The following is an 18142-nucleotide window of genomic DNA, read 5'->3' as shown; positions in this document are numbered from 1 at the left end:
GGCCAGTTGTCCTTTCTTATGCAGATTCTGTACTTGCTAATAATGACAACATATCAAACTGGTGAAGGAAATCAGAAATGAGTCACAAGCTGTTGTTGTTGTGGTCTTCAGTCCTGAGACTGGTTTGATGCAGCTCTCCATGCTACTCTATCCTGTGCAAGCCTCTTCATCTCCCAGTACCCACTGCAACCTACATCCTTCTGAATCTGCTTAGTGCATTCATCTCTTGGTCTCCCTCTACGATTTTTACCCTCCACGCTGCCCTCCAATACTAAATAGGTGATCCGTTGATGCCTCATAACATGTCCTACCAACCGATCCCTTCTTCTAGTCAAGTTGTGCCACAAACTTCTCTTCTTCCCAATTCTGTTCAATACCTCGTCATTAGTTATTAGCTATTACTAGATAATTACCATACAAAAATGTTGTCCTCCTTTACGCCGTTTTGATTTATAAAAAGACAATGGCTGTATAGGTGAACTTGAACCCAAACGAAAAAAAAAATTAAGATGTTGTTTGAGGATACTTTTTGAGAATTTTGGTATAAGGGGACACATCGTCTTGGTTAAAGAGTAACTGCACTTCGTTTGATTTCGTACCCACATTTGTTAATTTGTATCTGCACTGCGGAGGAAGGCAATGGTAAACCATCTCCGCTAGGACCTTGCCTAGTCGGCGGTGCGGGTCTCCAGCATCGCCCCCTACTCTCCTCGGAGTATGGGATCTCATCATCATCATCAACATCATCATCATCTGTGCCACACTAAAGCCAATGGCCTTGCCGCAGCGGTAACACCGGTTCCCGTAAGATTACCAAAGTTGGGCTTGGCTACCACCTGAATGTGTCGCAGTCCGGCTGTGCCCAGCGCTATTGGCAAGCGGGGTCCACTCAGCACTTGTAAGGCCAACTGAGGAGCCACTTGATGGAGAAGTAGAGGCACCAGTCACGAAAACTGGCAACGGTCGGAAGAGTGGTATGCTGACCACATGTACCGCAGTATCTGCATCCAGTGACACCTACAGCCTGAGGATGACACGGCGCCTGGTCGGTGCCGTTGGGCCTTCAAGGCCAGTTGGGACGATTTTTTTAATTTTATTTACTGTCGCTGGGGCGCATTATGCTTACTACTTGAGCCCCCATCTTTCTGTTACTCTCTCCTGTGATCGGGAACACGTTATGCAGATCTTGGTGCCTCTCGCGTCCATCTAGAAAAGATAACTTGATGATGCCTAAATAAGGAGAAAAAAACTACAATTGCAACCAAGACTGTTTTTAACCAGTACTGTAAAGCACTGGTTCGCTGTTATGCCACTTATGGACTGGAAGAATTTCTACAGGGTGTTTCAAAAAGGTACGGCCAAACTTTCAGGAAACATTCCCCACACACAAATAAAGAAATAATTTCCATGTTAGAGATCATTTTAGTTTCGTCAGTATTTACTGTACTTCCACGATTCACCGCCAGTTGGAGCAATGGAAGGAAGGTAATGTTGACTTCGGTGCTTGTGTTGACATGCGACTCATTGCTCTACAGTACTAGCATCAAGCACATCAGTACGTAGCATCAACAGGTTAGTGTTCATCACGAACGTGGTTTTGCAGTCAGTGCAATGTTTACAAATGCGGAGTTGGCAGATGTCCATTTGATGTATGGATTAGCACGGGACAATAGCCGCGCGCGCGGTACGTTTGTATCGAGACAGATTTCCAGAAAGAAGGTGTCCCGATAGGAAGACGTTCGAAGCAATTGGTCGGCGTCTTAGGGAGCACGGAACATTCCAGTCTATGACTCGCGACTGGGGAAGACCTAGAACGACGAGGACACCTACAATGGACGAGGCAATTCTTCGTGCAGTTGACGATAACCCTAATGTCAGCGTCAGAGAAGTTGCTGCTGTACAAGATAACGTTGACCACGTCACTGTATGGAGAGTACTACGGGAGAACCAGTTGTTTCCGTACCATGTACAGCGTGTGCAGGCACTATCAGCAGCTGATTGGCCTCCACGAGTTCGCCTCTGCGAATGGTTCATCCAACAATGTGTCAATCCTCATTTCAGTGCAAATGTTCTCTTTACGGATGAGGCTTCATTCCAACACGATCAAATTGTAAATTTTCACAATCAACGTGTGTGGGCTGACGAGAATCCACACGCAATTGTGCAATCACATCATCAACACAGATTTTCTGTGAACGCTTGGGCAGGCATTGTTGGTGATGTCTTGACTACGCCCCATGTTCTTCCACCTACGCTCAGTGGAGCACGTTATCATGATTTCATACGGGATACTCTACCTGTGCTGCTAGAACATGTGCCTTTACAAGTACGACACAACATGTAGTTCTTGCACGATGTAGCTCCTGCACATTTCAGTCGAAGTGTTCGTACGCTTCTCAACAACAGATTCGGTGACCGATGGATTGGTAGAGGGGGACCAATTCCATGGCCCCCCACGCTCTCCTGACCTCAAACCTCTTGACTTTCATTTATGGGGGCATTTGAAAGCTCTTGTCTACGCAACCCCGGTACCAAATGGTTCAAATGGCTCTGAACACTATGGGACTTAACATCTATGGTCATCAGTCCCCTAGAACTTAGAACTACTTAAACCTAACTAACCTAAGGACATCACACAACACCCAGCCATCAAGAGGCAGAGAAAATCCCTGACCCCGCCGGGAATCGAACCCGGGAACCCGGGCGTGGGAAGCGAGAACACTACCGCACGACCACGCGATGCGGGCCCGGTACCAAATGTAGAGACTCTTCGTGCTCGTATTGTGGACGGCTGTGATACAATACGCCATTCTCCAGCGCTGCATCAGGGATTCCATGCGACGGAGGGTGGATGCTTGTATCGTCGGTAAGGAGGGCATTTTGAACATTTTCTGTAACAAAGTGTTTGAAGTCACGCTGGTACGTTCTGTTGCTGTGTATTTCCATTCCATGATTAATGTGATTTGAAGAGAAGTGATAATAATAATAATGAGCTCTAACATGGAAAGTAAGCGTTTCTGGACACATGTCCACATAAGATATTTTCTTCCTTTGTGTGTGAGGAATGTTTCCTGAAAGTTTGGCCGTACCTTTTTGTAACACCCTGTATATGTATGATATCTGTACAATGTTGGGTTCTTGTGCAATAGATAATTGAATGTGTTCCCGGACTTTATGTACACCCTGTATATTCGCGCTCAGCCGCTGCCTGCAACAGCTCAGCACCTTAGCGCTCGTGTGTGTGTGTACCGTAATCAGAGCAGCGGCCGGTGTGGGCGGCGGCGGCGGCAACGAAGCGTAAAGAGTGGCGGACAGGGGACAATGGGCGTAGTCGGGGACTCTGTCTCCTGCCTTTACCAGGGGCCGTGGCCAAGCCAACCCCCACCCCTGTCTGTTGTGAGTCACGCTGCTCGTAGCTGCGGTCGCGCCGCTTAAGGCAGCCAACACCACTGGCTGGCTGAATTAAGGAGCCCAGCACTCCAAGGCAACGGCCAGCGTGTAGAACGCACCCTCCGCCGGGACGCTGGGCGCTGTGGCTCATGGGAGCAGCAGGTACGATGCAAGACGCACGACGGTGCAGGACTACGGACCGATGGTTTCCGGTCCTTATCAGTCATTACCAACTGTAGAAACTGCTATCGTTGTTGCTATTCTTTCTCTGTCTTGCTTCTGCAGCTATTAAAAAAGGAAGTGACGAGACGTTAACTCCGTGCTTTACGTTGTATTTCGTATACAAAGACAAGCGACGCTCGAAACTAGGGATGGCAATTACCGCTGAAAATGTTCAAATGTGTGTGAATTCAAAAATGGTTCAAATGGCTCTTAGCACTATGGGACTTAACTGCTGAGCTCATCAGTCCCCTAGACTTACAACTATTTAAACCTAACTAACGTAAGGACATCACACACATCCATGCCCGAGGCAGGATTCGAACCTGCGACCGTAGCGGTCGCGCGGTTCCAGACTAAACCGCCTAGTACCGCTTGGCCACTTCGCCCGGCTGTGTGCATTCCTAAGGGACCAAACTGCTGAGTCCATTGGTCCCTAGACTTGTACACTAATTAAGGGGGCTAGGACATCAAACGGGCTGACTTGGAGCAGGAGAGGCACCACAGGACATTTTTTCTACTGTCTACAATTTTACAAATAAATTCATAAAACTTCCTTAGCATGACCAGGAACGATTCAGGATTCACACTCATAGCAGTGGAAGTGCAAAAACATAACAAAATTAATTTTTTTAGATATGAAATTTCATCATTTTTTCGCATATTGTTGGCTGCATTAGTTGCTTTAGGTACATTTGACTTCACAAGTAAGAGAGATTCTTTGATGAATTTTGCACAGCATACAAACCATACTTACAGGTGTATGAAACTCTAGAATTTTCCAAATCTATTAAAAACTGTGGTAAAAATTGAGATAAGTAACTACAAAATTTGATTTTCTTCTAAACATAAAGTTTAAAACGTAACAGGTCATTCATTTTTTTTCATAAATTGAATAGCTTCTAGAGTTTCAGACACCTGTAAGTATGGTTTGTATGCTGTGCAAAATTCATCGAACAGTCTCTGTTGCTTATGAAGAAAAGTGTACCTATAGCAACAAATGCAGCCAATACTGAGTGAAAAAGTGATGAAATTTCACATGTAAAAAAAATTATTTTGTTGTGTTTTTGAACTTCCTCTTCTACGAGCGTGAATCCTGGATCCTTGCTGGCCATGCTGACATAGTTTTATGAATTTACTTGTAAAAGTATAGACAATGGAAATTAAAATGTCCTGCTCCAAGTCGGCCCGTTTGGCGTCCTACACCCCTTAAACAAACTTATGCTAAGAACAACACACACACACACACACACACACACACACACACACACACACACACACACACACAGCCATGCCCGAGGCCCGAGGGACCACTCGAACCTCCGTCGGAAGGGACCACGCAATCGGTGACATGGCGCCTCAAACCGCGCGGTGGTTGCCGCTGGAACAACAGCTTGAGGGTTATATCATTTTTTTCCCCACGCCACACGAACCTACCTGTTAACATCGTTCAAATAACCAAGTTTCGATGTTTTATTTCAGTTTTCTGCAGTAGTCGTAAAAATCGCACGAAGATTGAAAATTTTTGACTCTCTAAGTTTCAAAATCCGTACAACTAAAATATTAAATTAAATAATCAAATAAAACAAAATTCAGTACGTACATTGCTCGCTGCGTTTCTCGAAATGTGGTAAGTGGTTGAAAGCAACAACAAATCACCAGTATTCTCCTATTCATTCTAATTTTTTGAAACTCTGTTAAAGATCATGTTCTTAATCGGTGATCACGCCACTATTTAGGCATTACGAACAGTCACTGCTGAAGGGTGAAAACTGACACTGAAGAATCCTTTCTTTAGTTTTAATTTGTCCGTTTTCAAGGGCCATAAGCAAATAAAGGCACATTATGTAGATACAGGTAGCAGATCAACTACTTCCTATTTTTATTGTGCACTATGAATTGTTTTTGAATTTTTAATTCATCACATTACCACAATTTCATTCCTCTTTTTACTACTTCATAGAGACTCGCAGACAAATTCTTACTCTTTTAAAGCAATTGACGCACTGTACTTCAATGCTACGTCACTTCGTTAAAGTATTTCCATATTAGGAGTGGTGCTAATCTGCAATGCAGTGGATCTCCGGCGATGGCACTGAACTACCATTTAAATCAGGTGGGGGCAAGTCTTCCGCAGTGCACGTCACGACACACGGCGCTAGGAACATTACTGTCTCAGCAATGCTGCATCAGTCTTCATGCCACGTAATCGTTGCTCGTTTCTGTCTGCCCTGTTAATAAAAAAGCATTTAAAGCTTTCCCCATTTTCTATAATAAAGCATTATTTAAACTCAAGACTAACTTTACGAATAAAAATTACTCTTTTAAAAAAATTATAAAAAGCGAAAAATTTAGCACTACTGGTGTTGCTGATTGATATTAACCGAAACCAAATATCGAAAAACCCCGGTTGAACATAACTAAAATACCCGAACCGGTTTGAACCGATAGGTTTCTCCATCCCTACCCTAATCTCAGTGCTGTAACCGAACGAAGGATAGGCTCCGTGTGCAGCACCCGTAAAGCTATCGCTATTAGTGGATTTGAAACGATTCAGCTACCGTCATCAGCCACCACGGCGAATGTTTTAGTCCACTGCGCGCTTAGTAACACACTTCACAGTCACCTGGACGGAAGCACGCCTGACGATGCTAATCTAAGGCATATTTCATACGTTTACCTGCCCTAGAGTAAAAGAAGCGCAATGTCCAGAAGTGAACAAGTTACACCTGATGTTGCAGGTGGAGGATGAGTAATGTGAGTCTTGTCGATAGACCCCATATTGTCAAACAAATAAATCCTCTTTTGAAGTAAGTTTCACTGACCGTATTTTTTGTTTTGTTTTCTAGATCCCCGTGGTGGTAAAGGTGCAAAACCAAATTCTACAGAAGACTGGGTTGTCACGCATTATGTTATACCTAATGCTTGAAGTTTAATGTTCAGATTGATGGCAGCATAGTTGCAGTACAATTTGCAGTTGATGGCAAGAAAATACGTTCAAACGGATGAAACGAATAAGTTTCAATCAAAAGTCTACAAAAGCAGCATCCAGTGGTGCGTTTGTAGAAGCGCGTGTCGTCAGTGTGGAAGAGACTGGATACAGATGAAGCAGCGGACATCGTCTGATGGAACGTCAGTGTGTTGGTGCTTCCACAAGAGGTACTGAAATCGTTAGCTGTCTCACTATACTGCATGTAGAATAACATTTTCAAGCGTTCTAAAAGATATTAAATGACATGCTTTACAGACATGGGAGACTTTCCAGCGATTAAAGGAAGTGCCATTTCCCTATCTTTATGAAATTAACAATGTAGACTCCGATTAGCAGGTAGAACTATCAAACTGACGTTTAAGATCCAATGTTGCTATCACACGTACTGTCTGCAAGAAATTACCAAGGCGCTCAACTCTCTCTGCACTGCGATATAAAATCGCTTTAAAGCGCCTAGCTCCTCCAGATTTACGTACAAAATCTGAAATTGAAGGATGATATAGATGCTCACATCGCCTAAAAGTATATAAGAAAATCTCGTCTTAATTTTAATTATGGTAAAAGATCTTGAAATAGACGTAATTTTCGCGTCCCGAAGTTTCCTACTTGAAAGCTGCAGGTACAAAGCTTTGCGCAGCACAGATGGCGACGCAGGCAGAGCCGCCAGCGCCAAGGCGCTGGCGAGAGCAATTCAACTCGTTCTCTGTCATATGCCAACTAATTTACATTGCCAACCGCTAAAACTACGAAACCACGCAGGCGGCACGCAACAAACGACAAAGTGGGGATGAAGTGTACTGCATGTCTGAATAGGAAAACGATTAACGCAACAGCACAAATAAAGTAGCAGCTACGTCCCATGTATATTCTTTATATGAGGAAAGATTAAGCGGCTGGTTTCTTCTACGGAAATTGGACTTGAATGTTGTTTGTTAGTGTGGAGGTTATGCCTTGTGTAAGAAGAATGTCCACTATCGCGTGTTGGAATTCAGCAGCAGCAGCATTGTGGGCTATACATCATGCTTCACATCGTTATGCAATGCACGTGATCCCAGAAATGTTGCGACGAATTTCGAGAGGTTCCAGAAGATGCCTTTAGAAGAAAATTCAGGATAGGAACCCGTGTCTGGAAACATCACCAACGACGCTACTGGGCGTCCAAGTTTGAGGCGCCGGCGCCTACCGTTAGGCCACCCCTTCAGCAGCAAATGTGGCCTTGCACGCTGGCGCGTCTCCGTGGGTTTCAGGAACGTAACGGTCCGAACGTTTCAGAAGGGTTGCTGGATGGACGTGTGATTGGTCCACACCTTCCTTCGTCACATCTGACGGGTGCCGCGTATTCGCCGTTCACTGAACGCGTGCTGCATGCGCTCTAAGAAGAAGTGCGACTATACGTCAAGGAAAAAATGTGGTTCCAGTACGATGTCGCACCACCTCAGTTTTCACGTGCAGCCAGAGGTCATCCGGGTGTAGGCAACGTTCTGCCGACTTGCACCTGCGAGATTACTACTTCTGAGGTCACATGGTAGTCTTGAATTTCGAGACTCCGCAGTCATGTGCACTGGATCACGGTGCGGAGGTCCCTTATCTGTGTAGAATGCAGTGGTCGCCTCGTTGTGCCCTACTTGTAAGTGGAACCAAACAAAAGGGGTCCGAGTGCAACGTGTGTTGTGGTATTATACGTACAACGGAGAAACAGCACGTTTCTCGTTATGAGTTCCTAATCTCCAATTCAAGTCATCAAAGTCTGTGAGAATTTAGTTACACTACTGGCCATTAAAATTCCTACACCACGAAGATAACGTGCTACAGACGCGAAATTTAACCGACAGGAAGAAGATGCTGTGATATGCAAAGGATTAGCTTTTCAGAGCATTCACACAAGGTTGGCGCCGGTGGCGACACCTACAACGTGCTGACATGAGGAAAGTTTCCAACCGATTACACATACACAAACAGCAGTTGACCACCGTTGCTTGGTGACCCGTTGTTGTGATGTCTCTTGTAAGGAGGAGAAATGCGTAGCATCACGTTTCCGACTTTGATAAACGTCGGATTGTAGCCTATCGCGATTCCGGTTTATCGTATCGCGACATTGCTGCTCGCGTGGGCCGAGACCAATGACTGTTAGCAGAATATGGGATCGGTGGGCCCAGGAGGGTAATACGGAACGCCATGCTGGATCCCAACGGCGTCGTATCACTAGCAGTCGAGATGACAGGCATCTCATCCGCATTATTGTAACGGATCGTGCAGCGACGTCTGGATCCCTGAGTTAACAGATGGGGACGTTTGCAAGACAACAACCATCTGCACGAACAGTTCGACGACGTTAGCAGCAGCATGGACTATCAGCTGGGAGACCATGGCTGCGATTACCCTCGACGCTGCATCACCGACAGGAGTGCCTGCGATGGTGGATTCAACGACGAACCTGGGTGCCGAATGGCAAAACGTCATTTTTTCGAATGAATCCAGGTTCTGTTTACAGCATCACGATGGTGGCATTCGTTTTTGGCGACACCGCGGTGAACGCACATTGGAAGCGTGTCTTCGTCACTGCCATACTGGCGTATCACCCGGCGTGCCATTGGTTAGACGTCTCGGTCACCTCTTGTTCGCATTGACGACACTTTGAACAGTGGACGTTACATTTCAGATGTGTTACGACCCGTGGCTGTACCCTTCATTCGATCCCTAAATTTCAGGAGGATAATGCACGACCGCATGTTGCAGATCCTGTACGGGCCGTTCTGGATACAGAAAATGTTCGACTGCTGCCCTGGCCAGCACATTCTCCAAATCTCTCACCAAATGAAAATGCCTGGTCAGTGGTGACCGAGCAACTGACTCGTCACAATAGCCGTTTATCATCTGCATTTCTTCTTGGTGTAGCAATGTTAACGGCCACTAGTGTAGAAATGGTGAGGTAGGAGGTATGAGGGGCACTTACGGTCCTCGTGCGCCGGCGGCTGCAGGGGCGGCGCGGCTGCCTCGACAGGTGGAGCTGCGGCGACCCCGACGTCGTCGTCGTCGTCGCTGTCGATGTGCGGCAGCGAGCCGGCGACCTCGAAGAGCGGGCACGTCTGCATGGCGGAGTCGCGCACCGCCACGCTGGGCCTGCGCTGGCGGGGGCCGCAGCCGCAGCCGCAGCCGCCGCCGCCGGCCGCCTGGCAGGGGAAGAGCGCCGCCTGGAGCGGCAGGCGGTCGGGCGCGAGGGCGCGCTCCGCGGACGCGAGCAGCGAGCGCAGCTGCGCCGGCAGCTCCATGGGCGAGCCGACGGGCGGCGCCGCCCCGCCGCCGCCGCCGCCCCCGCGCCACACCAGCGCCGCCTCCACGGCGCCCGCGCGCTCCGCCGGCCGCACGCAGCAGTAGCAGTCGGCGCGGCCCAGCCGCAGCCGCAGCGCCTCCACGTCGCCGAGGTGGAGCACCAGTCGCTCGCCCAGCGTCAGCGGCCAGCCCGGCGCCCACACCGCATCGCCACCCTGCCGGCCATGGAGGAGAGCGCCGCGTCACACCCGCTGCCCGGCTCACAAAAGACACTACCATAACAGGAGTCGTGGAACTGTTATGTCAGTAGGTGGCGCAGTGTGTGTTCCGTCGTTGTATTCTACATTGAAGCGCCGAAGCAACTGGTGTAGGCATGCGTATTCCAATACAGATATATGTAAACAGGAACAAGACGGAGCTGCTGTCGGCAACGACTGCATTAGACAAGTGTCTGGCGCGCTTGTTAGATCCGTCACTGGCAAGTTATCAAGATTTAAGTGAGTTTTTTCTCAACGTGATGTTATACTCGCCTCACGAGGGACGAGACACAGCATCTCCGAGGTAGCGATGAAGTGGGGACTATCCCGTACGACCATTTCACGAGTGTACTGCGAATATCAGGAATCCGGTAAAGCATCAACTCTCCAACATCGCGGCGGCCTGAAAAAGATCCTGCGAGAACGGGACCAATAAAAAAAAATGTCGTGTGACTAGGGCCTCCCGTCGGGTAGACCACTCGCCGAGTGCAAGTCTTTCGATTTGACGCCATTTAGGCGACTTGCGCGTCGATGGGGATGAAATGATGATGATTAGGACAACTCAACACCCAGTCCCTGAGTGGAGAAAATCTCCAACCCAGCCGGCAATCGAACCCGGGCCCTTAGGATTCACATTCTGTCGCGCTGACCACTCAGCTATCGAGGGTGGACAACGGGACCAATGACGAGTGAAGAGAACCGTTCAACGTGACCACAATGGAACCCTTCTGCAAACTGCCGCAGATGTCAGTGCTGGGCCATCAACAAGCGTCAGCGGGCGAACCATTCAACGAAATATCATCGATATAGGCTTTCGGTGTCGAAGGTCCACTCGTGTACCCTTGATGACTACCCGACGCAAAGCTCTACGACTCGACATTGGACTTTTCATGACATGTTACCTTCTCGGACGCGTCTCGTTTCAAATTATAGCAAGTGGATAGACGTGTAGGGTACGGAGACAACCTCATGAATTTAAGGACCCTGCATATCAGCAGGGGACTGTTCAAGCTCGTGGTGGCTCTGTTATGGTATGGTTCGTGTGCAGTTGGAGTGATATGGGACATATGATACGCCTAGATACGACTCTGACAGCTGACAGGTTCTTAAGCATCCTGTCTGATCATCTGCATCCATTCATATCCATTGTGCATTCCACCGGATTTGGGCAATTCCAGCAAGACAATGCAAGATTTGTTACAGAGTGGCTCCAGGAGCACTCTTCTCAATTTAAACACTTCCACTGACCACCAAAATCCCCAGACATAAACATTACTGAGCATATCTGAGATGCTTTGCAAAGTGCTGTTCAGCAGAGATCTCCAATCCCTTGTACTCTTATGGATTTATGGACCATCCTGCAGGACTCGTGGTGTCAGTTTCCTGCAGCACTCCTTCAGACATTAGTCGAGTCCATGCCATGTCGTGTTGCGGCACTTCTCTGTGCTCGCGGGGGCAGTTTCTTTGACTCTTCAGTGTAATATACAGGGTGATAGGTGTACAGGTTGTTCAGACAGGCGGCCGGGATGGTCCAGCGGTTCTAGGCGCTACAGTCTGGAACCGCGCGACCGCTACGGTCGCAGGTTCGAATCCTACCTTGGGCATGTTTGTGTGTGATGTCCTTAGGTTAGTTAGGTTTAAGTAGTTCTAAGTTCTAGGGGACTGATGACCTCAGGAGTTAAGTCCCATAGTGCTCAGAGCCATTTGAACCATTTTTGTTCAGACATTGTGATCATTGGTACCTTAACATGTACCCACATCACTGTCTTAGTTGTCGTTTCTCTAACAGCCTAGCCGCAAACACGTTCAATAATCTACTACCTCCTCTTTTCTCAACACTCGTAACTGCACAGCTAACTTGACTAAATCTCAGGTCCCCGCGTTCACTCTTCATCACCTGATCCGCTGCCCAGGGAAAAGTAACCTTTAATGGCACGCTGTGTCACGTGTGCACTGGGAGGCGCAAACCAAAGTAAAAACATACTGCGCCTAATAGCCGTAATTATTAGTCTGCAAATGAAGTAAATACTGACGTAACGGCGTACTGTACACTGCCCGCAATCACCAATAGAAATTTATGTAGTCATACCTAGAACTGTAAAACTACCATATACTATCACAAGTAATTGTAGCCTATAGTAGCTCCCTTAGTACCTCGGGTCAGTTAAGATCGCAAATGCGTTACCAGTACATTAGGTGTGTTGCATACCTATCATTTCGATCGCTTTGTATGGATATGCGATCAACTTCTCACTACACTCCCCTAGAAAGCGGAAGCTGTGAACCCTCTATATACTGAATGAGGATATATAAAAAAACCGCGTAACCTATGGAACATTTTTGGTCTACATAGCTATCGCCACGCTCCTTACTTAAAATAGACACTACTTACAGCAACACTGAAATTGTCAATGTTTGAACCAGGTTTTATTCGAAAATTGTTAACTTTTAATATGAAACGGAGGAATGTTGTAGCAAAAATTTAAAAAAACTTTCTATTGAGCACAAAATAAAAACAATAATAACATATTTATTTATGATAGTCCATCCAAACTGTTCTTGGATCAAAAGTAATTGCTTCAGTTACACAAAATCGCAGAAGTTACGCGATCGACTGATTTTTATTAACTATAAATTGCAACTTTATTTTGTAAGAACACTGACTATATAACGGTCTAACACTGAACGATTCTAATTATATGCAAAACAAAGAAACAAAAAACAAGGACAAATCTTCGGTTCGCATTTTCTCTCCCACAGGTTAATTTATGATAATTTTCCTATCAGTGCTACCGGTAATGCAACCATTTACTACATCATTTGTGTACCACACCAAAACGACCGAACCGTAGTTTTGGTACAGCGCAAATCCACTTACACCGCTAACACCTTGCAAACACAGGTACTGACCACCAAGTTCACGGTATTTTTCTGTAACTGGTCAGTTTGTCTCTTCCCATAACGGTTTCGAACGTTTTGTTCATCATCAGATGGCTGGATTATACACACTGTACTGGGAGAAATGGTCAGCATTCATGACGGAGTATCATCCCCAGCAATGTACTCTAGCAAACGTGGTCTCTAACATGTATACTTTAAAACTTATGAGCACTTGTTCATCTTCGATACTGTGAAACATGTATCTTCTACGCCATGCTCTTTGCATTTCATATTTTGAAAAAAAAAAGAAAACAACGAAAAGTCCAGAAAAAATGCTCTCTAAAGAACTTGTTCGTCTTCGCTACTGTCAATCATCTCTTCTACTGAACAAGTGCTCACAGCTCTTATGATATGCGTTTTAGAGCACATGTTCACTACACAGTTTTTCTTCTTTTGGTCCATAGTGAGTCTCCTCGAACTTAGAACTACTTAAACCTAAGTAACCTAAGGACATCACACACATCCATGCGCGAGGCAGAATTCGAACCTGCGACCGTAGCAGCAGCGCGGTTCCGGACTGAAGCGCCTAGAACCGCTCGGCCACATCAGGCGGCTCCTAAATTACAGAAACAAAAATTTTGCAGTAAAAGAGATTTGTTTTACAAAACCGAGTATAAATAAGTGCCCATAGCTATTAAGGTATGCCATTTAGAGGCCATGTTAGCAAGACTTTTTTACTTCGAACGATTGTCCTTGTCTTATCCTGGATTTGAACATTCATCTTGGATATGTTTTGTTCGTCATCCCTACAGCAGACACAGTACCTTGTTAGTTTTTCGGTAAAAAAAACCCGATCCCCATCGTACATGCATTATTTGCATTGATTAACTTATGTGTATGAACATAGAGAACTACTACTTTTTGACCAATCAATGCGGGGATTTCGAGAACTGAAAGAACGTTATCTAAAATAAAATGTATACTGCAATAATTTCTAATATTTATAGTCTGAGAAGTGTTATAGGGCATTATATCTGCCAGAGTTTGTCTCAACTGAAAAATGAGGTTTCTGCCATAATTTATCTAGAAAACAGAACAGGCATCTAGCCAATGCCTATCAACTGAAAAACGTACGCTAATTCTGCCATGTCAGTTTTCTGCTTGCCCTTAACTCGTCCATTGCTCCAAACGGAATAACAAAGAACGGAGTTAATCGTTACAGCGCTGTCCAACTCCGGTTTGGCACGACTTTTAACGCTTCACGAGTGAAGGCACACATTGCTCTGACGACGAGCCAAATCGTGACCGAAGCGTTTCGTAACTGTACGTCGAAATCTAGGGAAAATCTCACAACTTTGCGTCTCGTCGAGTGTGACAAACCTCAGGACACAGCAAACCGCACCAACCATGCACACTGTAAACCGACTCTGTCTATCATATCAGCAGATTCAAGCGAAAGGACAGCAAATGGATTGCTTGTGTACAAAACGGTTTCATGGAAAACCCCCGGTAGAACTGAGACTGAGGATACTTCCAGTAACAAAAACAGCGAATACTAGGAGTCCTTCTTGTAAGAGTGTAACATTCTGTTGGGATTAAAATCGCTACAAAACAAATGAAGTATTACCTCAGTTTCCAGTTTAATAGAAATGAAGGGAGGAACTGGCTGTCGCTTGCTCAGAGATCCTCCCTGTCAGTTGAAATGATTATGGAATTACTAAAAATCTAAATAACGGTAACCGTAACAGGACTTGAACTTCGTTATGTCGATTAAGCATCAAACGGATCACGCGTTCTCACTAAACAAATGAAGAACGGTAGATCTAAGAAAGTTTACATTTTTCAAGTTTTCTCCCTGAGAGTTGGCTGTTGCTAGAAAGCAATAATGATCAAGAACTGGCTGTGATGTCCACCTGCTTAGCTGAGTAGTAACGTGTTTGTCTACAGCGTAAAGAGCACGGGTTTGATTCGCAGCGGAGTTGGTGGTTTTCTCCTCTAGTGTGTAACATTCCAGGCTTAAGGTTACCACCCCTGCATTATGTGGTTCTAGATCAATACTCTTATATCTCCAGCTATAAATAAATTCAATTACTTGTCAATAATAGGAAAAAGGCTTTTAGAAGAATAATAGCAATAACAATCAATAGTAGTTACAATACCCTTTGTACCATAAACAATCAAATTAAGATTCAGGAAATTAATACATGGAAAGTGTTTAGATAAAAGAATAATATATTCCGTTCTCATTATCTGTAAATGGTAGGAATTAAATCTAGAGCCTAATTAACAAAATATAGATAATTGATCGTTTAGTATTGTTCGAGTGCTTATTTCTGCAATTTCAATATTAACGTGATTTTTAAGTGTTTAGAAAATGTTTTAAACGTGTTCTAGCAAAGTAGGGAATATTATAGAGTGTTTTATAATGTTATAAACTATTTCATATTATAAATTATGTTTTGCATTATAATAACCAGTAGTGAATTTTAGGAAGAGTATAAATACTCGGCCTCGAGTATTGTTAGGGCAGATGAATGTTGGACCCACTAGCGGACAGATCTGTGCATACAGTTGTGTCAAGTTCTTGGTGCATGATTCAGGTTTTCATTTAGAATAGAGCAGCTCGTGTGTTGGATGTGGTCTAAAACAGCATAGTAGGACAGTGCAGTGACGGAGTGTTATACAGTTCGATTTAATATCGGAAAACGCAGAATGATATGTGACTTTATATTTGCACTTTGTTGAGTATTAGTATTGAACAATGCAATGGACCTAACTCACGTATTTCTATCAAATTACCGAAACTGGACTATTTAATATCGCCAGTGTAGTATGTGCTACCATTGGCTATAGTAGTAACAACGAGGCTTATTACACCGAAGATTGATCATGAGCTGATAAGATACAGGTTCTGAAGTGAATAAATCTACGTATTTACTTTACTTCAGTTGCGGCCTACATCACTGTAGTGAAATCCAATATGGTATCCTGTATTTATTGAACAACCATATTTTAGCTCATGTATGCAGTCGTCGACGGACACCGAAGGGCCGCGCGAGATTATCCGAGCGGTCTGAGGCGCTGGAGTCATGGACAGTGCGGCTGGTCCCGGCGGAGGTTCGAGTCCTCCCTGGGGCATGGGTGTGTGTGTTTGTCCTTAGGATAATTTGGGTTAAGTAGGGTGTAAGCTTACGGACTGATGAACTTAGCAGTTAAGTTCCATAACATTTCACACACATTTGAACATTTGACACCGAAGGCAAGATATTCTCAGGTATTTAAACCATTGTTAACTACTCACTAACCGGTGGGACGTCACAAGTGGACTGGGTGACGTGTTGTCCTCATCACCATCTCATTACCGAATCGCAAGTCGCCCAGTGTGGCGGCCGGCCGCTGGTGGCCGAGTGGTCCTGGGCGCGTCAGTCTGGAACCGCGCGACCGCTGCGGTCGCAGGTTCGAATCCTGGCTCCGGCATGGATGTGTCTGATGTCTTTAGGTTAGTTAGGTTTAAGTAGATCGATGTTCTAGGGGACTGATGACCTGAGATGTTGAGTCCCATAGTGCTCAGAGCCATTTGAACTATTTGAACCAGTGTGGCGTCACCTCAAGTAAGACCTGCAACCCGCGGCCGAATTTTTCCTGATGGGGTCCCCTGGGCATCAGTGCCACGCGATCATTTCATGTTCAATGGGTGTGATTAGCGTCACTGTAAGACTTTTGATGATCGACTTGCCCCAAAAACCAATCGAACAACAAATAACTCGTACGCAGCTGAAAGTTTTAAAAATGCCGTTTATCGAAAACATCCCGGTGTTTGCAGGAAGCACAGAAGCTCACGGCGTGCCGTGGTTCGCCCCTGATGTCGGAACCAGCGCGAGCCGTTCGCGGCCTCGGTCCGCCGGCGATAGATCGCGAGTCGCACAAGTCGAGTTGCCCAAGACGGACGGCAGCTCGATGACCCTACAGCTCGTAGCGCAACTCCGCGTCCATCCGCGCCGCTCTACAAGGTCGCCCCTCGCTCGCTGGCCACCCAGAGTAAGTAAGAGAACGGCCGCTTTCGGTTTGCGCAACTGCACCGGTCTGCGGTCACTAGCCTGTTGGCGAGACTGCTGGACTCAAAAGCGATTGGCAACACTGCTGTAAACTGCCGTCCTGTATAGTACGGCATTGCCGGCGCTCCTCACAACATGGGTTAATCGTTCAAAGTGGGGCAGTGTGTGGAAGAAAGGTAGAAGGAAATTAGGGTTTACAGTCCCGTCAACGAAGAGCTCCCAAGACAAAGAGCACAGGCTCAGAAAGCGGAAGGAAATCACCCGCGTCTTTCTCATTAACACTTTCGCTGCGGCATCGGTGCAGGCGCGCGACTCTCCAGTTCGGCCCGGCAACGTGCGAGTGCGGGCCGGGAACACACTGAAAAAGCAGGTACCGCTCGGAGACGACGCTCCTAAGACACCTGAGTTACGGGCCGACGTCAAGACCTTGTAAGATCTGTAGGATCATGTTCTATACAGACTTAATGATGACGCCTACACTTAGAGGCTTCCATTTATAGATCCTAGATCCCTTAAACTGCGTTATCGTTTGTTTCGTCACCTACAAGTTGCAACAATTCGTCTGTTACCAATAATCTGAAGAAATCCGTAGGAGAATTGCCAGCAGGACGAATTTGCAGAACTTCTTCCTTCGTAAATGGGTGATACTGCATATTATGTGGTTCTTTATGCCAGGACTCACCTGGATTACCTCCGTGTGACAGGTCGGGCTCTTTTTCGTCGTCTATTTCCACACAATCGTCGTGATTCGTATCGTCAGCTGTGCTTCCACGCTATCATCACTGTGCAATTCTTTTGCAGCCCTTAAATGACAATCTCCGGCGCATGTCTCGACTTTACTACACAGAAAATCACTGTCGTCGAGTACACTAAATAACTACTCCTCTGTCAATTCAACACCTTTCCTGCTCCTTTTCACGTTGGAAGGTCCAGGTGTTGGTTCATTAGCCGCCATTACCAACAATATGCGTTCCATAACTGACCACACAAAACAAAAGTTTACACGCTCTAATGCCAGCTTAGACGCTGCAACTTGACTGAATAATCCGACAGTGAGCGCGGACGCATATAAGCGTCAG

At 46.0% G+C, this 18142-nt stretch overlaps 1 protein-coding gene across 1 annotated transcript in view; it reads right to left on the bottom strand.

Annotated features, from left to right (window-relative positions):
• Positions 1-18142, bottom strand: part of LOC126267894 (puratrophin-1-like) — a 1105633-nt gene that overhangs the window by 638606 nt on the left and 448885 nt on the right. The window contains exon 3 of the mRNA XM_049973204.1: positions 9555-10086. Within this exon, the coding sequence (XP_049829161.1) occupies positions 9555-10086 (532 nt within the window). The remainder of the gene's footprint in view (positions 1-9554; positions 10087-18142) is intronic.

Source organism: Schistocerca gregaria, chromosome 4 (assembly GCF_023897955.1).
Source record: "Schistocerca gregaria isolate iqSchGreg1 chromosome 4, iqSchGreg1.2, whole genome shotgun sequence".
NCBI lineage: Eukaryota > Metazoa > Arthropoda > Insecta > Orthoptera > Acrididae > Schistocerca > Schistocerca gregaria.
Note: the sequence above shows the minus strand (reverse complement) of the source record. Positions and strands in the feature narration are given on the sequence as shown.